General features: G+C 42.1%; 1 protein-coding gene and 1 long non-coding RNA gene across 2 annotated transcripts; both read left to right on the top strand.

Moving 5' to 3' along the window:
• Positions 1-5,612: 5,612 nt before the first annotated feature.
• Positions 5,613-10,075, top strand: LOC120021246 (claudin-7-B-like). The gene is made up of 4 exons (XM_038964915.1): positions 5,613-6,139; positions 8,650-8,814; positions 8,907-8,991; positions 9,167-10,075. The coding sequence occupies exons 1-4, from the start codon at positions 5,917-5,919 to the stop codon at positions 9,324-9,326; spliced, it is 633 nt and encodes a 210-aa protein (XP_038820843.1). The 5' UTR covers positions 5,613-5,916; the 3' UTR covers positions 9,327-10,075.
• A 5,700-nt stretch (positions 10,076-15,775) lies between these two features.
• LOC120021907 lies at positions 15,776-16,630 on the top strand. Its single transcript, XR_005472551.1, has 2 exons — positions 15,776-15,927; positions 16,078-16,630. It is a non-coding gene; the product is annotated as an uncharacterized LOC120021907 (long non-coding RNA).
• The last annotated feature ends 9,711 nt before the right edge of the window (positions 16,631-26,341 follow it).

The following is a 26,341-nucleotide window of genomic DNA, read 5'->3' as shown; positions in this document are numbered from 1 at the left end:
CTGCTCCTTCATGGAACTACCTGTCAGCAAAGTATTTCGTTCGCACGCGCCTCACGCACCAATGCACCAGCCACCCCGAATGCACCAGCTGATGAAACTGGGTTTGCACAACTCAAGAAATTCTGCACAAACTGTCAGATTCTCTCTCAGGGAAGCTCATCTACGTGCAGTTCGGCGTCATAAACGACTTCAGTGGGCAAATACTCACCTTCGATGACCAATGGCACGCTGGAAAAGTGTGTTCTTCAAGGATGAATCCCGGTTTAAACTGTACTAGGCAGATGGCAGAAAGTGTGTATGGCGTTGTGTGGGCGAGCGGTTTGCTGATGTCAATGTTGTGAACAGAGTGCCCCATGGTGGCGTTGGGGTTATGGTATGGGCAGGCATAAGCTATGGACAATGAACACAATTGCATTTTATTGATGCAGATTTGAATGCAGAGATACCGGGATGAGATCCTGAGGCCCATTGTCGTGCCATTCATCCACCGCCATCACCTCATGTTTCAGCATGATAATGCACGGCCCCGTGTTTTAAGGATCTGTACACATTTCCTTGAAGCTGAAAATGTCCCAGTCCTTCCATGGCCTGCATACTCACCACACATCACCCATTGAACATGTTTGGGATGCTCTGGATCGACGTGTAGGACAGCATGTTCCAGTTCCCATCAATATCTAGCAACTTCGCACAGCCATTGAAGAGGAATGGGACAACATTACACAGGCCACAATCAACAGCCTGATCAACTCTATGTGAAGGAGATGTGTCGAGCTGCATGAGGTAGTCACACCAGATACTGACTGGTTTTCTGAGCCACACCTTTTTTTAAGGTATCTGTGACCAACAGATGCATATCTGTATTCCCAGTCATGTGAAATCCATAGATTAGGGGCTAACAATGTTTTTTTCAATTGACTGATTTCCTTATATGAACTGTAACTCAGTAAAATCTTAGAAATTGTTGAATGTTGCATTTATATTTTTGTTCAGTGTACATAGGCAGGTTGGCACATTCTCAAAGTCATAAAATCTGATTTGAAACCTTAACCTTAACAACACTGCTAACCCTTATGCCTAGCCCTAACCTTAAATTAATACCAAAAAGCTTATTTTTGATTTCATACATTTTTACTAGCCAATTTTGACTTCGCAGCTGGCTCATCTAGCGGAAAACGCTCAGTGCTGCCTCCAGGTCAAGATCCATGATAATAAACGTCAACATGCCATATACACTGAGTGTATAAAACATTAGGAACACCTGCTCTTTCCATGACATAGACTGACCAGGTGAATCCAGGTGAAAGCGTTGATCCCTTACTGATGTCACTTGTTAAATCCGCTTAAATCAGTGTAGGTGAAGGGGAGGAGACAGCTTAATGAATCATTTTTAAGCCTTGAGACAATTGAGATGTGGATTGTGTATTTGTGAATGGGCAAGACAAAATATTTAAGTGCCTTTGAATGGAGTATGGTAGTGGGTGCCAGGCACACCGGTTTGAGTATGTCAAGAACTGCAACGCTTCTGGGGTTTTCACACTCAACAGTTTCTCGTTTGCATCAAGAATGGTCACCCACCCAATGGACATCCAACCAACTTGACACAACTGTGGGAAGCATTGGAGTCAACATGGGCCAGCATCCCTGTGGAACACTTTCGAAACCATGCAAAGTCCATGCCCGAAGAATTGTGGTTGTTATGAGGGCAAAAGAGGGTGTAACTCAATATTGGGAAGGTGTTCACTCAGTGGAAATTCTATGTGTGAGCGTCACATGGCTCTATGATGTTTTCAATTGAAGAACCAGCCCATGATTTGGTAATTTGGTCACACCAAAATGTTGTTGCAGGGTCACAGAAAACTGAAAAAAATGGTAATTCAAAGTGCTTCATTAAGAAGTGTAGATGGTATGATTCAATAAATACCTTGTTTAATCTAACATGTCCATGCAGGAATGCATGTTTCCAGATATTTAGATGTGATTGTCATGATTTTTGAGTTCGACAATTAGGCAATAGTCCCGTAATCTATTATTTTACTGTCACAATAGGGATCTAGAATTCAATAGAGATTAATTTGTCTGCCTCTTTTGGGGCACGAACATCACATATCATAAATTAATTTGGGGCTCATTCACCACCTGAGGAAGTGGTTAGCTTGATCGCTAACTCTAATATAGCCTAATATTAAAGCTAGGCGCACTGAAAGTTAGCTGTGTTATTGACGTCAGTACATTTTATACATTGGCCTATGCACTCACCTTGAAATTGAATGGCAGACATGAGTGCCTTTGTTCAATATTAAGAGTTGATAAATAAAATCCAGACCTACAGAAAGCTGGGACTCTCTTCTTTTCTACAGTAACAACAGTGGTTTCTTTCAAGACAGCGTTTTTCCCACAGTTACATTTGTTTTTTTATTGAGCAATCAGAAAGCATTTTTCTCTCCCGCTATGAGAGAAAGTGCACTGCATCAAAGCAGCAAGAAGGAACTCTGTGGAGCCCAGACGACTGTCTGATTGACCAGAAGGCTAGGTGAAAATGATTTGGAAGTGTTGCCTATTCATTCAACCAGTTTGAATACAAAAGAAGCCATCCACCCTTGATGGGCGATCAACAGAAAAATAGCATATTTGAGAGCATGTGAGAAGTCCTGAGGGTTTGGTAAATGACAACAATGCAGACAAAGTTTTATAAGTTTTTCTTCTTGATATTCGATGAAGTAAATCTCAAATTAAATCAGCTGTTTTTAAGAATGTAACTGCAATCGATTGCCATTTTTTTCCTAAGTAATCCGGGCTGATTACAGTTACTTCATATTTATAATCAGATTAAGAAATCCCTGTTAAATGTAATCCATTACTAGATGCCTTGCTCAAAAGCACATCGGCTGCTTTTTCACCTTGTCAGCTGAGGTATTCGAAACCAGCAACCAAGGCCAACGCTCTACTTGATAGGCTACCTGCCGCCTTCTCAGTAACGGTTACAGAACAGTTTTTCTTGCTATGGCTGCAATATGTGGTTGTTTATCTAGTTTACAGCAGCCACCCTAAGTTGCTATGGATAAGAGCCTCTGGTAAAAGCCCAAAATGTAAATGTACATAGAAAGCATGCCCCTGTATTACTCTAATGAGCTCTGCCCCCCAAACAAGACCACATTCGGTCGGTCCGGACAGGACTAAATCTAAACCAATCATAGACATTGATGTTTTACAAGTTTGGACAGCACAGTACAGTACAGCACAGTACAGTAGAAAACAGTAGAGTTAGTTCATACAGTAGAGTACAGTACAGTACAGTACAGTACAGTACAGTACAGTACAGTACAGTACAGTACACTACACTACACTACAGTACAGTACAGTACAGTACAGTACAGTACAGTACAGTTTAGTTCAGTAGAGTGGAGTAGAATAAAGTAGAGTTTAGTTCAGTAGAGTGGAGTAGAATACAGAACAGTACAGTAAAGTACAGTAAAGTACAGTAGGGTACAGTACTGTGACGGTTACAGAAATGTATTTATTGCTATGACTGTGATATGTGGTTATCTACCTTAGTTGAATACACTGACTGTAAATTAATCTGGATAAGTACATTAGAACACAGTAGAGTTAGTTCATACAGTGGAGTAGAGTACAATACAGTACAGTAGAGTTTAGTTCAGTAGAGTGGAGTAGAATACAGAACAGTACAGTAACGTACAGTAAAGTACAGTAAAGGGTACTATACAGTAACAGTTACAGAAAATGATTTATTGCTATGACTGTGTCTACCTTAGTTGAATACACTGACTGTAAGTTGCTCTGGATAAGAGTGTGTTATAAAAGCCCAAAATATAAATGTAAAAAGGAACGCTTACAAAGCATGCTAGGTATTATTTGAATGAGCTCTGTCCCCCAAACAAGACCAAATTTGGTCAGTCTGGACCGGACCAAATCTGAACCAATCATAGACATCTATGATTTACAAGTTTGGACAGCACAGTACAGTACAGCACGGTACAGTACAGTAGAGCACAGTAGAGTTAGTTCAGTACAGTAGATTAGAGTAGAGTTTAGTTCAGTAGGGTGGACTAGAGTTCATTACACTAGATAACAGTACAGTAATGTACATTAAAGTACAGTAAAGCACAGTAGGGTACAGTACAGTACAATATAGTACATTACACTGTACTTTACTCTGCTGTGTTCTACTATGCTGTCCAAACTTGAGAAACATAGACATCTATGATTGGGCCAAATCGAGGCCTTTCCAGACCGGACCAAGTCTAAACCAATCAAAGATGTCTATGTTGGGCCAAATCGAGACCGGTCAGACCAGACATCTGTGGACGTTGAAATCAAAGACGGTCCAGACCGGACCAAATCTGAACCGATCATAGACGTTTATGTTTGGGCGAAATCAAGGCCAGCCCGGACGGATCAAATTTGAACCACTCATAGACGTCCATGGACGGACCAAATTTCAACATCATTTCAACATCCATGGATATCGATGTGGGACGGTGCTCACTGGGTTGCATTTACCATTAACTTTCCACTACTGTACTGTATCCTTGCACATTGATATGATGGTAGTGATCTTGTGTATAGCCTACCTTCTCATGTTTTTTATTCTTAGATTTGTTGGAAATTTGTTTTAAAAAAAGAAGATATTTGACCTAGTTATTGAACATTGCATTGTTGAAAAAGAGCTCGTAAGTAATCATTTCGCTGGATGATTTTACACCTGTTGTATCCTGTACACGTGAGAAATAAACTTTGATTAGATTTTTCACAGTAAGCCTGGGATGATTTGATCATTCATGGTAAACCTGGGATAGTCTTAGGACATCTGAGGGTTGGAACTAAGATTGGAGGGATTGGTTGATTGGCAAATACACTTGGAGTCCAGCGCAATTAGGAAATACACTTGTATGTATATTTTCTCCCTAAATCAATAGTCGATCTCTTTCTAATCCATTTTTTGAATATATATAGTTTTATTCTGCCCCTACCCTCCTTTCCCCTGGTCAGAGGACTTGGTGGAAAACATAAAAATGAAATATATATACTGAACAAAAATATAAACGTAACATACAACAATTTAAAATATTTTACTGAGTTACAGTTCATATAAGGAAATCAGTCAATTTAAATAAATGTGTTAGGCCTTGATCTATGTATTTCACATGACCGGGCAGGTGAAGAAGGCAGATGTGGAAAGCGGGGTAGTGGCATAATAAAACATTATAAAAAATATAAATAAAAAAGTTGATTATACATGATGCAAGTAATGTTATTTGATAGACTTAATTATATCTGCTAATGTCATAGCTGATCTATCCCCTAGAAAAATAAAGAAAAATAAACTGAACACCTGGGATAGGCCCCTATGCCCGAGCACAAGAGATCAGCCATTGATTTAGGGAAAACTTCACCAAATGATTTGTGAACGATTAGTCACAGCATCACATTCGGGACATTATTGAAGTTGAACGGTTTGGTTCCATTATACTGCGGCGGAAACGGTGACATCATGATACCTCAGGTCTATCGAAGGTGAATGACTCGAAACTGTGCGCGTTCCCGCCCCTTGTGAGGAAGAGACCTTAAAAACGCTCGTCCCCGACCGACACTCATTATAATAATCAAGGTGCGGCTTGGCAACAGGTGCTGAGAAATTCTAACGTTTGCCTTTTAGAGGTGAAGCTGCATTTATAGTTTGCAGAAAGCAGCCGCTACTTTCTAAAACAATTTTACAAAAGAGAGCTCTTTTTGAAGACATTCGTGTGAGCGCGTGAAGGGCTACTTTTCTTAAACAGGTGGACAGTAATTTCCTCTTCGTGCCAATCAAACTATTTGTTGCCTTTATTCTACTACAAAAACATTTCAAGGTCAGTGACATTCCTAAAACTCAGTTTGATTCAAGGAGGTAAAATGGCCAACTCAGGACTCCAGATTTTGGGGTTTGCCCTGTCGCTACTGGGTCTGATCGGGTTAATTGTCGGCACAATCCTTCCCCAGTGGAAAATGTCCGCCTATGTCGGGGACAACATCATCACAGCGGTGTCTATGTACCAGGGATTATGGATGTCTTGTGCATTTCAGAGCACCGGCCAGATCCAATGCAAAGTCTACGACTCAATTCTGCAACTTGACAGTAAGTAGGCTAATGAATTTGTTTATATATAAAATGAGTTTCATTTTCCAGTATGAAACTTTTGACATTGTACTCATACCACTAATAGTTATGTTGAGAACATGCTGTTTGAATTTGCTAGGCGAGGGAATTAACGCGCGCCCCTGCTATAGATGACGCATGCGCCGAATCTTATTGGAAACCTGATAATGTTCTATGGAACTGCCACACCTTGTGTGCGATTTGCGACTCATACTTAGTGTCCATCTCCTAAGTGTGTTTTTGGTTGCTTTGTTATCCTTTTGATATTCATTAACTTAGCCCCAATGGATTCTATCCAACATGTTTCTTTGCCCATTATATGGGGCTACTCCTATTGCATATCTCACCATCGGTTCAAGATATCAGGGGATATAACCAAACACAGGCTACTGGAGGAATGCTTTGTATTCACGTTGGTTCGTGGACATGGCTGTGTTGCGCAGTTACCAATAGGGTAATGGTTATCCAGACAGCCATTGTCCTGTACCGTGACCGTGCCATGCCCTCATCCGCCTATTGGGAAAAACCCTTATTAACTAGCTGCAGGCAGTATCGAGGGGGGACGAGTTGGTGGTGAGGGGGTAAATAAAGCCTTTATCTCTGCTCTGTGTAGTCAACACGCCAATGAATGGACTCACAGGTGTGACACTGTCTGCGTGCACAGTCAGCAAAAGGCACAGATACATTCCTAATCTAGCCTATTACTGAATAGAACTGGCAGCGATGTTCTCCTGTTTAGCTTCCTAGCCCACTAAAAACAAAGATTGGTCTGAAGATGACCTGTTGTATTAACTATGGAGAGAATTATAAGATTACTCGGGTTCCCGGACCATTTGAAGGCGATTAGACCAAATAGGCTGCTCACCTTCAGCCTTTCCTCTGCCCTGTTTTAATGGTATCTCAGATAAATGTCTGAAGGTGTTATTAGAGTACAATATTAGCCTAAACCAACAGATCACTAAATCATGACATTGCATAAATGTAGGTATGGCCCAAACGTTAGCCTCTGACTACACTCCCTGCCAACTGCCCCCTGATTAAATTGCTTGATCCTGTATCTCAAGTAGTTTAAGTAGCGATTTCTGTCCACTACATCCTACTCTATCAAATGTATTTTATAAAGCCCTTTTTATATCAGCCGTTGTCAAAGTGCTTCTATAGAAAGCCAGCCTAAAACCCCAAAGAGCAAGCAATGCAGTTGTAGAAGCATGGTGTCTAAAACTCTGGTCTTAATCAGCAGACACATTGCGGTGTCTAGATAGAGTTAAGTGTGGCTTGCTGGGTGAGTGCCATCCATTCCATTCATATTTTCACACTTCGGCAAAAGTGCACCTGTAAAGACTATGCTCTCAGGCATTGAGCTGCTTGAGCTCCCTGACTGTATAGTAGTTTTAGTGGCTGTAAAACCACTGTTTGACTTGTGTATCAACTCATTTGATAAGGAGTCTATAAAACGATATAGCTTTATCTCTTATACCCTTTTGCTTGTATGCTTTATCATATCTGCAAACATGAACACAAGCCATGTCTGATAAACGCATTGTAATCAAACCAGTGGTCAATGTAACAAGTAAATAAATAGCTTGATGTCAATTTCATTGCACTGATAGCAGGAAGGTGGAGAATTACCAGATATGAGGAACTGTAGAAATTCATTAGGTTGTGCCAACTGCTTATTTAAAGTTCCTCATGCGTTCCTGATAAGCGAGGATTGCGGTATACTGTTTTTCTCATGCCAATTGTGATCTGTGGAACTGGAGCTTTTCAGAAATGCATAGTTTCAGACGTCGGTATGTTGTCTAAATGTTTTCTGACTCGTTTGTGGGGGTTATGAGGCCATATTAAATAACTTTGCTGTCAAGACAGCCATTTTGATTTGGGAACTTGTGAATGTCACTTGTAACCTAAAGCGAGATCTACCTGCTGTGGAAGGGTCTAGCTAGCCAATAGAGAGGAAGTCCCTCATAGTGAAACCCAACTCCCCGTGTGTCTCATGACTGGTCTGACTGGTTCCTGACTTACCAACTGAGCCAGAGGGGGAGGGGTGGCGCACACTTCACCCTCATGGGGGTTTCCGGTTGAAGCCGGTTTCTGTTGCACCTGACTAGAGGTGCATTGGGAGAGGGAGTGGTTGAGGCAAAGACGGAGAATATCAGTGTTTAGTTTGCATGTATTGTTTGTGGCTACACTGCTCTCAGGATTCAATAACCTGGCTATGAGAGCTAAACACACCTAACTGCGTTAAAAACATTTTATTCCAATAACTGAAACTTGTGGTCAAATTATTTGGTTGGATAAATCAAACATTTGTCAATTAACATGGTCATTTATTCACTCAACCATCCACATCGACTTCCCCTATCAAACTAACTTATCTCAGTTGGGGAGAAAAACAGAAAAGGAGGGCCATGTAATGCCCCATAAATTATTTGTTTGCCACCCTAAAGGGATATCCTGGTGTATTAACCCTGTCCTCCCCAACTTTCCAGCTGCACTCCAGGCAACACGTGCCCTGATGATCGTGGGCATCATTGTGACTGTGGCTGGACTGGGTGTGGCCACCATGGGAATGAAGTGCACCAACTGTGGGGGAGATGACAAAAACAAGAAGTCTCGCATCGCCATGACCGGCGGCATCGTCCTGCTGATTGGATGTGCGTTACCTTGAAATTGACAGATGTCATTGGCTCTTGATTCTCTGTATGCTCTGATTGTTTAACCGCTAACATTTCGTTCCTCTCCATAGCTCTGTGTGCAACTATCGCCTGCTCGTGGTATGCTAACAACATCATCAAGGAGTTCTACAACCCATTCGCCCCCGTCAACTCCAAGTAAGTACTACTGAATCTCTCTTTGGCTACCTTTCCTTTAGTGCCCCTCTTATCACCTGGAATATTTAATTCACTGTCTTGATGGCGTTGTTGAATGCTGGAAGTTGCTTTCCATTTTTCTGTTATGCATGTCATTGTACAGATACTGTTGCCAACACAAACCCTCATCTTCTAGGTATGAGTTTGGATCAGCCATCTTCATTGCCTGGGCTGGAGCATTCCTGGACATAATTGGCGGTGCCATGCTCGCAGCAACCTGCCCCAAGGGAAAACCTAAGGTCAAATACCCCATCGCCTCCACTCGTCCCCCCAGCAGCAGCAAGGAGTACGTTTGAGTTTCATGGAGGCTGAAGGAAAACTTAGGAATCTACAGCGCATCAGTCCAACTCAACATGACATTTTGGTCTGTCAGTCCACTTAGATATAGCTTATTTTTTAAAATTTTTACCTACGTGTTATTTTTTCCAGGGTATACCCTCAGTTACAATAAATCAGTAAGGATGTAATTAAGAGATGGTTCTAGAGGACTGCTCATGATGTTTACTTGTAAGGAAGAGCAGATGTTGAGTGTTGGCCTCGGACCTTTGTACATCCCTCCACTTTTCCCACGTCTATTACTGTAGCCTACATGGACAGGCCAGATGACTATGTAATGATGATGGGGCCATCATGCTTTGGTCTTGCATTACAACAGCCAACCATCCCACAACCTGTTTTAGGAGCCAATCAGGAAATGGAAGCCTATATCTAGATTTATAATGATTATGCTAGATACAGAATTTTGAATTATACAACACACGAATCTGTCAAGCCTTTTGTAATTTCTGAAGGCTCGAGACTGTTCCCCCACAACTAAGATTGCCAGACTATTTGCTGTGATTCACTTAATGCCATTATCAGTGGTGAAGTTGTACTCTTTTTTTTTTTTTTTTTTCTTTAAATTGGCTAGTAACCTACAGTATGTATGCTTCAAAAGGATAAAATGTATTCTCCTTTTCCCAAGAGTAGTTTTGTAATACTGCCACATTTTTAATATTTAACTTTTTGAGATTGTCCTCTGTAAATAAATAAAATGGTGACAAGTTGTGGGTTCTGGTTTACTGTGTCTATGTTGTGGGATTCCATGCCAGATATGCAGAGATGTTGCAAGAAGTCTTGTTTATACATAAATTGCAGTAGTCTTGAATGCACTGAAGTCAGTTCTGAGTTCCCGGCTGTTTTGAACGCGGCAATAACATAGGTGTTGCGTTCCACTGCCCAGACGTGGTATGCATCAACCAAAAGATTGCTATCCAGGTGTTTTGCCTGGGCAGAGAACATGCCTAGAATGTGGTTAGCTGATACTAAAAATACCTAACCAGGAGTTGAAGACCTGTCCGGCGCAGCAACGTCTAAGCTCTGGAACCCAGTCTTTATGATCCCCATGGGGCTCGTTTCACATTGCGGCCAACTGACTGATCTACAAAACACCTTGCATCATAAATAAAAACTTTGTAGGTCAGTGAGTCTCAATTTACTTGTGATTATTTATCTAGGCAAAAATGGTTTTAATCCTCTTGAACATGGTCTGGTAGCGTGGCGGGTAGGAGAGTTGGGCCAGTAACCAAAAGGTTGCTGGATCAAATCCCCGAGCTGACAAGGTAAAAATCTGTTCGGCTCCTGAGCAAGGCAGTTAACCCACTGTTCCCCAGGCAGCGTTCTGCACCTCACTCAGAGGGGTTGGGTTAAATGTGGAAGATGCATTTGTTGTACAACTGACTATGTATCCCTTTTTCCCCTAGTCTCTCTGGCATGTTTGGGGGATGGGCTGCATGAAGCTCACAGGCAGGGGAATCTAACAATGTACATCAATGAAGTTTTATCAGATCAATGAGGTAGGGACTATTTTTTGGACTGGGCAAAATAAACTACCAGAAATGTTCTCAATGTCTTCAACTGTGAGCTTGACTTTGCATAGGTTAATTTACAAATGATTAACAGATTGAGGGGTTGAGTAAGGCACAGATTTTGGGCTGAGGACTATGTTCCTTTGACTTTATCGCTATCTGGTGGTGCATACCATCATTACACAACAGCGGATCACATTCTAACACAGTGGTTCCCAAACTGGGTTACTAAGACCCCTGGGGGTACTTGAAGACTCATGAAATAATATTCCTACTGGTATAATGCACATGAGGGGGTATGTCAGGGGTACTCTGGGCAGAGCAAAATTCTCTTGGTACAATAATTTGGTTCTTAAATATTTTCTTAACTCTATTTTCTTAACTGCATTGTTGGTTAAGGGCTTGTAAGTAAGCATTTCACAGTAAGGTCTACACCTGTTGTATTCAGTGCATGTGACAAAATTTGATAACTGAAAAGGGTTGGAAAACACTGTTGTAACAAGTAGATTCAAGGAGGATTTACAATAATACATGCCATTTAAAAAAACACTTGTAGTGAATTGATTTAAGCTAAACCCTGCCTGTATATCTCTAGTGAGGAGTATTTTATAACTTTACATCTATTAATCTTGACAAAGAGATGATACCGAGCCAAACTGAACAATGGTTACATCAAAACAATGTATTCCTCACAGCTCGGTGAGACTTACACCAAATTCCTTGTGAGTTGCTCCTCCATGTAGCGATCTGCTTCATAGCTGGGTTTAACATCAGGCTACTTATCTGAATGTCACATGACTTTTCTAACAGATGTGGCATTATGGTGAAGAATATAACAGGAAGCTGGTTGTAGAACATTTGTATATTACACCTTGATGCAGGGATACATAGAAGTTCCATAAATAGTTCACAGTGGGAACTCTTTTTGTCTAGCAACTCAGGGGTAAAAGTAACATACAGTACAACATATGTTATACTAAGACAATGATTATGACATGTTACAACAGCAAATTAAAGCCTTCAGTGTATCTAACACATTTTACAACAGATTTTACAGACAATTAGTTTGCACCAAAACGAGACAGTGTTGTCAACTGTCAAAAACTAAAATAAGTGTTGTCAACATATGAGAAACACTGAAAAAGCTTACATAATCTAAAATAAATAATATTGTGAAAACTTCCCAGCACTATGAGTAGCTGTTTTCTCAATTAGATATGGGTTGGATTGACACATAAATTAAAATAACATCTTGGATGGAGTGTTTAAAATTTAGACACTAAAGACTGAACAATAAACAAACAGGTCAACTCATTTTGAAGGGGCAGGTCTTGATGGGTAGGGCCTTCTCTTGTGTGCTTATGTTTCAGCCTGTCCGGGACCCAAATCTATCCTAATTGCTCCCCTCTCCTCAAGTCCCCCCTTCAACACCAGAACAGCAGCTGAAGCAAAGATGCACTGTTTTAAACTTCTATTTCCTTGGGACACCGACCTTCCTGTGTCCAGGAAGAGCTAAACTACATGTGATGCGCATGCTACTATTGTAAACTTTGCAATGAGCACCTGAATTGGACATTGTCCAGAACAAGTGGTACACACTTCAGAATTTCACAAATGAGCATAATAGCCTCTTGAGGTCTGGACACTATCAGAGTTGTTCAGGCAACAGGAGAGATATTGATTGATATGGGGAGGCCATTGTGTTTCATGACATCATCCAAGTCGTCATCCTCTATAACCACTGTAAACGAAAGGGGGAAAAGACTATGAACATCAATATATTGACAGATGAATGAACAACATTCTACATAACTTCTACAAGTCTGATTCTGATATGTTACGTTTGGTATGATTAGTAGGTGGTCGTAGAACACAAACGTCTAGCAACCTAAAGGTTGCAACTTCAAATCTCTTCATGGACAATTTTAGCTAATTAGCCACTTTTCAACTACTTACTACTTTTTTTTAGCTAATTTGCAACTACCTAGCAAGCTTGCTAACTCTTCCTCTAACCTTAACCATTTAGCCAACCCTTCCCCTATAAACTAACTCATAAACTTAACCCTAGCCTAGCTAACGTTAGCCAGCTAGCTAACATGAACCACCTAACGTTAGCTAGAATTCGTAACATATCACACTCTTGGCAAATTCGTATCAAATTGTACATTTAGCAAATTCGTAACATATAATAGGAATTTTAATTCGTACCATATCATATCAGTGATGGACATACACATATTAATACATACCATACGAAACGTAACATATACTAAATGAGTATCTCGGATTTATGTACAAAATAATACGAAATGCTCTCTGAAACCAGGTAGATAGTCACGTGCAATTCAGTTTCTTTCAGCGCAATTCTAGTTCCTCGTCTTTTGCTTGCTTGCCCCATCATCTCCGACACTCACCTCTCTTCGACCGTCCTATTTGCCCTAACTTCGGGGCCCGTTGACCTCGTCTCCGCTGGGGGGAGTCAAAACTCAGCACACCCCTGTTGAATCCATTCCACAAACCAGGCACCTCACCCGACTCGCGTGGGATTACTGAGCTGGGCTGGAGTACGCCAGAGGGTGGTAGAAGCTCGGGCATTGCCGCTATTCCGTACATGTCCAGTGGTTGAGGTGCGCTTTCTTGGCTCTTTCGGTTTTTCTCTGGCTCTGTCTCTAGAATTCTCGACACCTCTGCAGCGTCCGGGCGCTGCTTCTCCTTGTCCTTGCTTCCACAACAGTACAACATGCAGTATACCGGCAGATATTTTTGTGTCGATGAGATAAATATCGTTGTCGCTGGCTAAAGACGGAGTTAAAATGGAGAATGTGGTAGATAACAAAACTCAAGAAAATCAACTGGAAACATATTTCACACTTTAGCAGCACAATTTCCCTGCTGATCGGCAATACATTTATGTCAAATGTCAGAGACGATTAAAATACAACATTCTAGAGGCAAATCAAAACGTAAACATGTCAGCCCTGGAAACTGTCACAAAATGTGTTGACGTATGCAGACCAAGACCCTTGTGCATCCATTGCGCAAACCTCATCCCACATGCATTTAATGGTTTCCGTATCACTTTTCAGACATAGTTATTATGGCAAAATAGCCTTTTGGTGCACATTATTTCAAACCTTTTCTATAACTAGTGGTCAGCGCAGAAGGTCCTCTTCACAGTTTTCCCATTGCCAAGTGTTGTGATTTTACAGTCGAACATTTGCCCACTCCCAATTCGCACAGTTTCGACGTCTTAAAGGTGTAGTAGGCTAGACCGTCAATGATAAATGCGTTATTACAATCCGGGATTTCCCAAACACGCATCTGATTGCGTCATGATGCACACAGTTCTGGGAATTATGTCAAAACAAATATATCATATTCTCATATCATATTATATTATTATAGGTAGATATGAACATCCATAGGCTAACAGACTATAATAATCATCATGCGGTATTAATAGGACACCTTACACCGAGGTTGTAAAACTGATCATGGTCACTGCATAAAACATATGCTAACAAGTGCCGCTACCAGCTTTGTGAGTGGAGACTGAACAGACACCAGGCAGACATGATCAGTGAATACATGTTTCAGACATCAGTCAGGATTCATTTAAATGACGTGTTAAATTGGTCTTTCTGTTCTATGAGTCATCTAACTTATCAGAGTGAGGTGTTATTGAGAACCTGCATGGTATTTAGCTTTACATCCTGCTTCTCATGGTGAGAGAATGTGAAAAGGACTTGGTGTTGTTCATGACAGGCTGGGTCTGTATTACAAAACAAGACAATAATGTCCAATATGTCTGTCCATTCACTCCCCTGTTCCAATAACAGCCTAAGTGTGGAAGAGTGAGTGAATGTAGGATAGTGCTGTTTGAGTCTCACATACAGTATGTCTTCATTATTAATTTTCTTCCTGACCATCCTCAGTTCCTGGAAATGAGAGCTGCATAAGAGGGCAACTAAGGGTTTTGGTGTTGAGAGACAGTGATATCTTGTTGATAGTGTTATGTGCACAAGAGTTATAGGGCTTTAGAATTTTATCATGATTTAGAGAAAATATCTGACAAGAGAGATGGAGACAGTAGGGTAGGTCTAATAACAAGTTATAAAAAGCAACACTGAATGTCTTTTGTTTTATTTGTGCACCCTTGTGTACAATTAATTGAGTAATATTTTCCACGTTTTTTTTTCTCTGGATTATTCTGTACATATGTTGAGTGTCTCTGTATCTGGTATGTTTGCACAGTGCCGTTTTGTATTTTTATTATTTTTCTTTGCAAGTGGAATTCAGTAGGGGGGAGTGTAACAGGGTTTTATTGGTGATTCCCCTTGCCACTTTATTGTTAAGCCAATGGGTTTTTGGTTTTAGTTTTGTCTTGCCTTCACCTACTCAACATGGCATCTTATTGGCTGGTTTGCGTAGCTTGCTTACGAGGGAGGATGTTTCAGTTAGAATCGTCCCAGTGAACAAGCACCAAACCAGCGGTAAGTTGTTGGTTGCAAAGCACTGTACATCAAAAGTGATTTTTATACTCCCAAGTGATGATTTAAATGTACAATTTATATAAATTTGTTTGTAAATGTTATTCGAACATCACACATAAGATGCAGTGTTTTTTGGAGAATATTGGTTGTGCATTTTGGTTGTAAAGAATTCCCGCCAGTACTAGCTAGCAACTTACTGTGTCTGGTGGGGGGGGGGGGGGGGGGTTCATATATTTTGTACAGTGCGTGAGTGCAGAGTTGGATGGTGAGCCGTGCATTGCACGACGTGCAATTTTGTGCTGTTCCTATCAGGTACATTGTTAAAGATATTATATTGTATATTGTAATTGTATTATTTTGGTAACTACAGCCCAGTGAACAAGCACCAAACCAGCGTGCGTGAGTGCAGAGTTGGATGGTGAGCCGTGCATTGCATGACGTGCAATTTTGTGCTGTTTCTATCAGAATAAATCTCCATGACTGGTGCTACACGTTGGAGTTCGTGTCGAGGATTGATTGTACACAACGCAAGAAGAGTACTGTTACAATGGCAAACTGTTAGTGTGTGTGTGTCATATTTTTATGTATGTGTGTGTGATCACATTTGTTTGTATATGTTAGTATGATAATGTGTTTGTGTGTGCAATTTTAAGATTCATAGTTTATAAGTCTGTATTATTGATTGGTGCTTTAATCATTTTGACCAGGCTGTTTTGGATGCTGGTGTTGTCCCTTCCATGCCTGTAAACATGCAAGGCAGTGCAGACAGTGTCTTTGTCTCCCTCTGCTGGACATCTTTGGCATCATCCCACCCATCACAATGTCAATGAGGGTGTGCATGCGCCAGCGCTACGGCATCAAAATAAGGACATTTAGAGTTAGCTTCTTTTGGATAAAAAAAAGCTTACGTTTACCTAAATCAGCTAAAGCATATTATGATACATATTTTGTCATCTAACCACACCTGGTGTACTGTGTAATTCATAGGTTTAATTGTTAGTGAACATTTCCCCCTTCTCTGTCTTGTGTTGGGCCTTTCCAGTGACTGCTTGTATGAACATTGATGAAACATTGCTGACTGTGTCTCCAGGTTATGGAGGTAAAATAATGACTTAATTTTACATGTAAAGTATGATTTGCACATATGAATTATGATTTGCACATGTAAAATATGAGTTGCACCTGTATATTGTGTTTTGTAGTTGCAAAAAAATATTTGCAAACGTAACTTATTTTGAGAATAAATGCAACACTTGCAAACAGGTAAATTGATATGTGAATAAATTCAATAACATTTGCAAGCATGCAACTACATTTGAGAATTAATACAACTCATTAAATTAAATACTCAGTTAAATAAAGGTTAAATAAAATACAAATAAATAAATATTTAATACATTTGCGACTGGTGAATCTTCTGTGAATCAAAACTACATTTGCCGATGTCGAATCTTTGCGCTCAGAGTTTTGGCACTCATTTTGCGACAAACATGTGCCAAAAGTTTTGCAGTTGTAAAAAAATGCTATAAGCAAGCAGCACAGAAACATACAAGCTCTGGTGGTCAGGGCTTGTTCTTCCGACCAATCAGGTGAAGTGTTGTCATTCTTGAACGCGCTTTCACGTGTTACAGAGTTCTGGTCTGGAAGGAAATGTGTTAAAATTAATAGCTAGCTAGCTAAATGATATTCACAGAATTTGAAAACTAATACAAGGCGTTGGTGAGGAAGATGACGGGAAGAATTAAAGGAGGGTTTCCACATAGCATAACTGCTACAAAGCTGATGCTAGCTAGCTTATTTTCTATTGGCATTACATGGCTGGTTATCTAGCTAGCTAGCACTATATCCGTCTTGTGTTGTGTATCAGAGCAATATGTCTAGCTATGTACTTGTCATTTGGTTGAGACTAACATTTGTCTAGAAAATAATTATTTGTTCTGTGTATATTTCGTGTGTAGTTGGTTGGCTTTTCCTAGTATGCAAGCTGAAATCTCTGCACACATTTATTAAGGTTATCTAGCTTGCTAGTTAATAATATTTTGAGGAGAACAGGCTAGCTTCCTGCACAATCAAGACAAGAGGGGGTGGGGAAGATGATTCAATTAAGTTTCTTCTTCTGGCTGCTGCAGTGCCCAGGCGAGATGTGCTAACAAGATGTCAATGTTGAACCAATGCAATGATATTCCTTTTACCAAAGAGCACCTCCTGTCTACCAAAACCTACTATTGTGTACCTTAGCAGCGCTTCCCTTCCTTTTTTTCTTATTTTTTTCCTGCTAATTTATTTTATTGGCTTGGTATATGAGCTGCTTTTTCTGAAAATGTCTCATATATCTAGCTTGTTGTTGTTATATTGTCCGTTAAATGTTACAGCCACAACATCAGGATCATGTTGTCTGTAGACCAGCGAGGAGGAGAAAAGCCTGCTTTGGGTGAGCTTGCTAGAACAACATCAACTAGCTAGCTATAATAGCAGATAATCACGTTCAGGTAAAGCATGGATAGAACTAGCCATCTGTAGTAATAGTATAATTTTGAAACCACCACATGCACATCATCTGTATCTGTTACATTTCATATTATGTCTTACTATATTGCTATGTCTCAAATTGTACAAATCAACAGCGTGAAGAATACTGAATTCTGTTTGTTTATATAATTGTGATTAATAGCAGCCTATTACAATTAGCAACATAACATTGTTGACACATTGTGACAGCTCGAATAATGTGGTTGAAGACTAGTGCAGAGCTCTCCAACCATGTTCCTGTAGAGCTTCACTCCAACCCTAATCTAGCGCACCTGATTTGAATAATTACCTGGTTAATAAATTAATCAGGTTAGTTACAACTGAGGTTGAAAACCTACAGGAGGGTAGCTCTCCAAGAACAGGGTTGGAGAGCCTTGGACTAATGGATCTAGTTCTTAGATCAATGCATTTGGAATTTGATAAGTCACTACAAAGGTGCAGTTCCCCGAAGTGGAGCTGTCACCTAATGCAATGGATGGGAAGACGTATCTATGGGATCAATATCATGCCAAATGTATTGTGAACTCACAGCATGCATTTTGTATTTGTGTATCATGATCTGTACAGATAAGTACCAATCCACAAATGTAAATCACCAATCCACAAATGTAAATCACATTCCACGAATGTAAATCGCTATCCACAAATGCAATTCACTATCCACAAACAAACACCTTTTGATTTGTATTTGTAAATCGATATATTGCAAGGGCCTTAAGTAAAATGCCGCCCATGAAGACAAAAAGTTCTCACGCATAGAAAGTGATTTGTAGTCGTAGAAAAAAAGTTGACTCTTGTCCGGACCTCTGGCAGTCTATGGGGGTGCCACAGGGTTCAATTCTCGAGCCGACTCTTTTCTCTGTATACATCAATGATGTCGCTCTTGCTGCTGGTGATTCTCTGATCCACCTCTACGCAGACGACACCATTCTGTATACTTCTGGCCCTTCTTTGGACACTGTGTTAACTAACCTCCAGACGAGCTTCAATGCCATACAACTCTCCTTCTGTGGCCTCCAACTGCTCTTAAAAGCAAGTAAAACTAAATGCATGTTCTTCAACCGATCGCTGCCCACACCTGCCCGCCCGTCCACCATCACTACTCTGCACGGTTCTGACTTAGAATATGTGGACAATTACAAATACCTAGGTGTCTGGTTAGACTGTAAACTCTCCTTCCAGACTCACATTAAGCATCTCCAATCCAAAATTAAATCTAGAATCAGCTTCCTATTTCGCAACAAATCATCCTTCACTCATGTTGCCAAACATACCCTCGTAAAACTGACTATCCTACCGATTCTTGACTTCGGCGATGTCATTTACAAAATAGCCTCCAACACCCTACTCAGCAAATTGGATGCAGTCTATCACAGTGCCATCCGTTTTGTCACCAAAGTCCCCTATACTACCCACCACTGCGACCTGTATGCTCTCTTTAGCTGACCCTCGCTTCATATTCATTGCCAAACCCACTGGCTCCAGGTCATCTATAAGTCTTTGCTAGGTAAAGCCCTGCCTTATCTCAGCTCACTGGTCACCATAGCAGCACCCACCCGTAGCACGCGCTCCAGCAGGAATTTCACTGGTCACCCCCAAAGCCAATTCCTCCTTTGATCGCCTTTCCTTCCAGTTCTCTGCTGCGAATGACGGGAACAACCTGCAAAAATCACTGAAGCTGGAGACTCATATCTCCCTCACTAACTTTAAGCACCAGCTGTCAGAGCAGCTCACATATCACTGCACCTGTACATAGCCCATCTGTAAATAGCCCATCCAACTACCTCATCCCCATACTGTTATTTATTTAGCTCCTTTGCACCCCAGTATCTCTACTTGCACACTCATCTTCTGCACATCTATCACTCCAGTGTTTAATTGCTATATTGTAATTATTTCGCCACTATGGCCTATTTATTGCCTTACCTCCCTTATCCTACCTCATTTGCACACACTGTATATAGACTTTGTTACGTTACAGCCTTATTCTAAAATGTATTAAATAAATACAAATGTAGCTTCATACCTAAGAAGACTTGAGGCTGTAATCACCGCCAAAGGTGCTTCAACAAATTAAAAAGCCTCTTCACTCATTGTTTTGGCTTAAATTCTGTATTTTACATGAAAATCAAAGCTTAATATGGGCAAAAAGAAAAGAGAAGGCTTACCATGGACATCAAGGGACAATCGTTTCACTCCTTCCGGATCCTCGAAGATGGCCGATGTCCCTCATGAGGAGCCTGTAATATCATATTATTGTACCATTGGTCAACTGCCCCCTCCACCTTGGACTCAACATCCACAAAGGTAACGTCCATCTTAGCCCCTGCATTAAAGTTTTTGCGTTGAAACGCATGCAGACTGCTGTTTAGGACGTTGCCCCTGTGGACATTTATCATGTTGGCGATGGTGCAGTTGTCCTGGTCCATTCAGATCCAGAGCGTACGTAAAATGGCATGTACAGTTGAAGTCGGAAGTTTACATACACCTTAGTCAAATACATTGAAACTCAGTTTTTCACAATTCCTGACATTTAATCCTATAAAAAATTCCGTCTTAGGTCAGTTAGGATCACAACTTTATGAAATGTCAGAATAATAGTAGGGAGAATTATTCACTTTCCCAGTGGGTCAGAAGTTTACATACACTCAATTGGTATTTGGTAGCATTGCCTTTAAATTGTTTAACTTGGGTCAAACGTTTCGGGTAGCCTTCCACAAGCTTCCCACAATAAGTTGGGTGAATTTTGTCCCCTTCCTCCTGACATCTCAAAGCTGTCACCCCTGGTGAAAATACTTGAAACCCTTGTAAGTGAACAGCTAAAATAGTTTTTATTTACTAACTTTATTTTATCAATGTACCAATCGGGCTTCAGGAAGAAGCATAGCACAATTACAGCGGCCATGAAGGTTTTAAATGATATCACTGAAGCCCTTGACAAAAAACAGCACTGTGTCTCACTTTTTATTGATCTCTCTAAGGCTTTTGATACAGTTGATCATGCTATACTAAGGCAGAGATTGTTGAGTGTAGGTCTTTCGGGGCATGCAGTTGCATGGTTTGCTAACTATCTGTCTCATAGAACTCAGTGCACTCAATTTGATGGGCTTATGTCTGTTAAAAATCTCTACCGCTTCTCTCTCCCGGATCCGGGATCCTCCTCATCAAAAAAGCTGACTAGCATAGCCTAGCCTAACGCGACAGGGATATCATATAATATAATTTTCATGAAATCACAAGTCCAATACAGCAAATGAAAGATAAACATCTTGTGAATCCAGCCATCATTTCCGATTTTTAAAATGTTTTACAGCGAAAACACAATATGTATTTCTATTAGCTAACCACAATAGCAAAAGACTCAACCGCATATTTTCACCATTTTTCTACCGCATAGGTAGCTATCACAAAACCGACCAAATAGAGATATAATTAGTCACTAACCAAGAAACAACTTCATCAGATGACAGTCTTATAACATGTTATACAATAAATTTATGTTTTGTTCGAAAATGTGCATATTTGAGGTATAAATCATAGTTTTACATTGCAGCTACCATCAAAAATATCACCAAAGCAGCCAGAATAATTACAGAGAGCAACGTGAAATACCTAAATACTCATCATAAAACATTTATGAAAAATACATGGTGTACAGCAAATGAAAGGTAAACATGAATCCAGCCAATATTTCCGATTTTTTAAGTGTTTTACAGCGAAAACACAATATAGCATTATATTAGCTTACCACAATAGCCAAACACACAAATGCATTTATTAGCAGCAAAAGGTAGCGATCGCAAAAACCAGCAAAAGATATAAAATTAATCACTAACCTTGACCAACTTCATCAGATGACAGTCTTATAACATCAGGTTATACAATACACTTATGTTTTGTTCGAAAATGTGCATATTTAGAGCTGCAAACCGTGGTTATACATTGTGAATATGTAGCATCGATTCACCAAATTGTCCGGAGCTATTTTGGACACTCACCTAATCTGACCAAAGAACTCATCATAAACTTTACTAAAAAATACATGTTGGACAGCAAATGAAAGATACACTAGTTCTTAATGAAACCGCTGTGTTAGATTTTTTAAAATAACTTTACCATAACAAACAGCTTACGTTATAGCGAGACAGCGCCCGCAAAAAGGGCGGATAATAGGACTAAACATTTTCCACAGAAATACGAAATAACATCATAAATTGTTCTTACCTTTGCTGAGCTTCCATCAGAATCTTGTACAAGGAGTCCTAGGTCCAGAATAAATCGTTGTTTGGTTTTAGAATGTCCTTCTCTCCTGTCTAATTCGCTCCACAAGGCTAGCCAATGTTGATGACGTTCCCAATTTCTCTCGACGCAGAGAACGGAAAACTCCAAAAGTCCCATTAAACGTTGAATAAACTGATGAAACTCGGTTGCAAAAACCTACTTTATGATGTTTTTCTAATATGTATCAAATAAAAACAAAGCCGGAGATATTAGCTGTGTATATCGAACGCTTATCATAAGACAATATGGAGGTGCTTCCCGCGCCTAGGTAGAGAAAGGAAATTCTGGACACGTCATTCCAAGAGCTCTTGTTCGACCCCAGATCAAGCTAGACACCCCATTCCACCTTCCACTGCCTGTTGACATCTAGTGGAAGGCGTATGCAGTGCATGCATATCCATAAATATAAGGCAATTGTAACGGGCTTCCTCCTTCTCTTCATCCGAAGAGGAGTAGCAAGGATTGGACCAAAGTGCAGCGGGGTGTGAATTCATAATGATTTATTAAACAAAAACGACGAAACACGAAATAACACTTTAGAAATACAAAATAACAAAACGAACTAAACAGACCTAAACTTACGAACTTACATGAAACGAAGAACACACGAACAGGAACAGACAAACCGAAACAGTCCCGTGTGGTAACATGTACTGACACGGAAGACAACCACCCACAACAAACAATGTGAAACAACCTACCTTAATATGACTCTCAATCAGAGGAAACGCCAAACACCTGCCTCTAATTGAGAGCCATACCAGGCAACCCATTAACCCAACATAGAAAACACATAACATAGACTACCCACCCAAAACTCACGCCCTGACCAATTAAACACATACCAAACAACAGAAAACAGGTCAGGAACGTGACAGAACCCCCCCCCCCTCAAGGTGCGAACTCCGGGCGCACCCCTACAACTCAAGGGGAGGGTCTGGGTGGGCATCTGTCCGCGGTGGCGGCTCCGGCGGTGGACGAGGACACCACTCCACCACTGTCTTTGTCCCTCTCCTTCTCGTCCTTTGAGTGACGACCCTCGCCCCCGACCATGGTCCAGGAACCTTCACTAAGGCCCCTCCTACATAGAGGAGACAGCTCAGGACAGAGAGGTAGCTCAGGACAGAGAGGTAGCTCAGGACAGAGAGGTAGCTCAGGACAGAGAGGTAGCTCAGGACAGAGAGGTAGCTCCGGACAGAGAGGTAGCTCCGGACAGAGAGGTAGCTTAGGACAGAGGGACAACTCTGTACTAATGGCAGCTCCGGACTGAGTGGCAGCTCCGGACTGGGTGGCAGCTCCGGACTGGGTGGCAGCTCCGGACTGAGTGGCAGCTCCGGACTGAGTGGCAGCTCCGGACTGAGTGGCAGCTCCGGACTGAGTGGCAGCTCATGACTGGAGGGCAGCTCATGACTGTAGGGCAGCTCATGACTGGAGGGCAGCTCATGACTGGAGGGCAGCTCATGACTGGAGGGCAGCTCATGACTGGAGGGCAGCTCTGGCAGCTCCTGACTGGCTGGCGGTTCTGGCAGCTCCTGACTGGCTGGCGACTCTGGCAACTCCTGACTGGCTGGCGGCTCTGGCAGCTCCTGACTGGCTGGCGGCTCTGGCAGCTTCTGACTGGATGGCGGCTCTGGCAGCTCCTGACTGGCTGGCGGCTCTGGCAGCTCCTGACTGACGGACGGCTCTAGCGGCTCCTGACTGACGGACGGCTCTAATGGCTCGGGACAGACGGGCGGCTCTAATGGCTCGTGGCAGACGGATGGCTCAGAAGGCGCTGGGCAGACGGATGGCTCAGAAGGCGCTGGGCAGACGGATGGCTCAGAAGGCGCTGGGCAGACGGATGGCTCAGAAGGCGCTGGGCAGACGGATGGCTCAGAAGGCGCTGGGCAGACGGATGGCTCAGACGGCGCTGGGCAGACGGATGGCTCAGACGGCGCTGGGCAGACAGATGGCTCAGAAGGCGCTGGGCAGACGGATGGCTCAGACGGCGTTGGGCAGACAGCCGACTCTGACCTGCTGAGGCGCACAGTAGGCCTGGTGCGTGGTGCCGGAACTGGTGGTACCGGACTGGAGACACGCACCTCAAGGCTAGTGCGGGGAGCAGGAACAGGGCACACTGGACTCTCGATGCGCACTATAGGACTGGTGCGTGGTACCGGAACTGGAGGTACCGGGCTGAGGGCACGCACCTCAGGGCGAGTGCGGGGAGAAGGAACAGTGCGTACAGGGCTCTGGAGACACACAGGAGGCTTGATGCGTGGTGCCGAAACTGGAGGCACTGAGCTTGAGACACGCACCACAGGGAGAGTGCGTGGAGGAGGAACAGTGCGTACAGGGCTCTGAGGACGCACATGAGGCTTGGTGCGTGGTGCAGGCACTGGTGGTACTGAGCTGGGGCGGGAAGGTGGCGCCGGATATACCGGACCGTGTAGGCGTACTGGCTCCCTTGAGCACTGAACCTGCCCAAACTTACCTGGTTGTATGCTCCCCGTCGCCTGACCAGTGCGGGGAGGTGGAATAACCCGCACCGGGCTATGTAGGCGAATCGGGGACACCATGCGTAAGGCTGGTGCCATGTAAGCCGGCCCAAGGAGACGTACTGGTGGCCAGATATGTAGAGCCGGCTTCATGGCACTTGGCTCAATGCTCAATCTAGCCCTACCAGTGCGGGGAGGTGGAATAACCCGCACCGGGCTATGCACACGTACAGGAGACACCGTGCGCTCTACTGCGTAACACGGTGTCTGCCCGTACTCCCGCTCTCCACGGTTAGCCTGGGAAGTGGGCCCAGGTCTCCTACCTGCCCTAGACCCACTACCTCTTAGCCCCCCCCCAAGAAATTTTTGGGTTGTACTTGCGGGCTTTTCAGGCTTCCGTGCTAGACGCGTCCCCTCATAACGCCGGTTCCTCTCTCCGGTTTCCTCCGCTCTCCGAGCTGCCTCCAGCTGTTCCCATGGGCGGCGATTCACTCCAACTTTAGCCCATGGTCCTTTTCCTTCCATGATTTCCTCCCAAGACCAGAAATCCTGCTTTGTGCGCTGTCCGTTAACCCGCTGCTTGATCCGGGTTTGGTTGGGTGGTTCTGTAACGGGCTTCCTCCTTCTCTTCATCCGAAGAGGAGTAGCAAGGATTGGACCAAAGTGCAGCGGGGTGTGAATTCATAATGATTTATTAAACAAAAACGACGAAACACGAAATAACACTTTAGAAATACAAAATAACAAAACGAACTAAACAGACCTAAACTTACGAACTTACATGAAACGAAGAACACACGAACAGGAACAGACAAACCGAAACAGTCCCGTGTGGTAACATGTACTGACACGGAAGACAACCACCCACAACAAACAATGTGAAACAACCTACCTTAATATGACTCTCAATCAGAGGAAACGCCAAACACCTGCCTCTAATTGAGAGCCATACCAGGCAACCCATTAACCCAACATAGAAAACACATAACATAGACTACCCACCCAAAACTCACGCCCTGACCAATTAAACACATACCAAACAACAGAAAACAGGTCAGGAACGTGACAGCAATTCAATAGGCAAGCCCTGGAACAGAGCATCGTTTTCAGATTTTTCACTTCCTGTCTGGAAGTTTGCTGCAAAATGAGTTCTGTTTTACTCACAGATATAATTCAAACAGTTTTAGAAACTTGAGAGTGTTTTCTATCCAATAGTAATAATAATATGCATATTGTACAATCTAGAATAGAGTACGAGGCAGTTTAATTTGGGCACGATTTTTTCCAAAGTGGAAACAGCGCCCCCATATTGACAAGAAGTTTAAATTGTCTGTCCTTAATGGTGTGCCCCAAAGCTATGTACTTGGTCCTCTCTTATTCACTATTTATATAAATGATTTAGACAAAAATGTCCAAAATGCACAACTTCATTTTTATGCTGATGATACTGTTATTTACTGTTGTGACTCGTCTCTTACAAAAGCTTTCCAGAACTTGCAAAATGCTTTTTATACTGTTCAACATACCTTGTGTCAATTGAAGCTTATCCTCAATACTGACAAAACTAAACTAATGGTGTTTTCTAATGCAAGAAATAGACCTCTGAACCTTTCACCTATTACTACCTGTCAGGGCAAGGAGATTGAGGTTGTAACCTCATATAAATATCTTGAAATTCTAAATG

This window comes from Salvelinus namaycush, chromosome 26 (assembly GCF_016432855.1).
Source record: "Salvelinus namaycush isolate Seneca chromosome 26, SaNama_1.0, whole genome shotgun sequence".
NCBI lineage: Eukaryota > Metazoa > Chordata > Actinopteri > Salmoniformes > Salmonidae > Salvelinus > Salvelinus namaycush.
This window is presented reverse-complemented; position numbering and strand designations above follow the sequence as displayed.

Excerpts from the sequence above, each read along its gene's own strand:
- LOC120021246 (XM_038964915.1), top strand. The coding sequence starts at position 5,917 with ATGGCCAACTCAGGACTCCAGATTTTGGGGTTTGCCCTGTCGCTACTG. Across the intron at positions 6,140-8,649 it reads CTCAATTCTGCAACTTGACA|CTGCACTCCAGGCAACACGT; the intron begins GTAAGTAGGCTA and ends CCAACTTTCCAG. Across the intron at positions 8,992-9,166 it reads TTCGCCCCCGTCAACTCCAA|GTATGAGTTTGGATCAGCCA; the intron begins GTAAGTACTACT and ends CTCATCTTCTAG.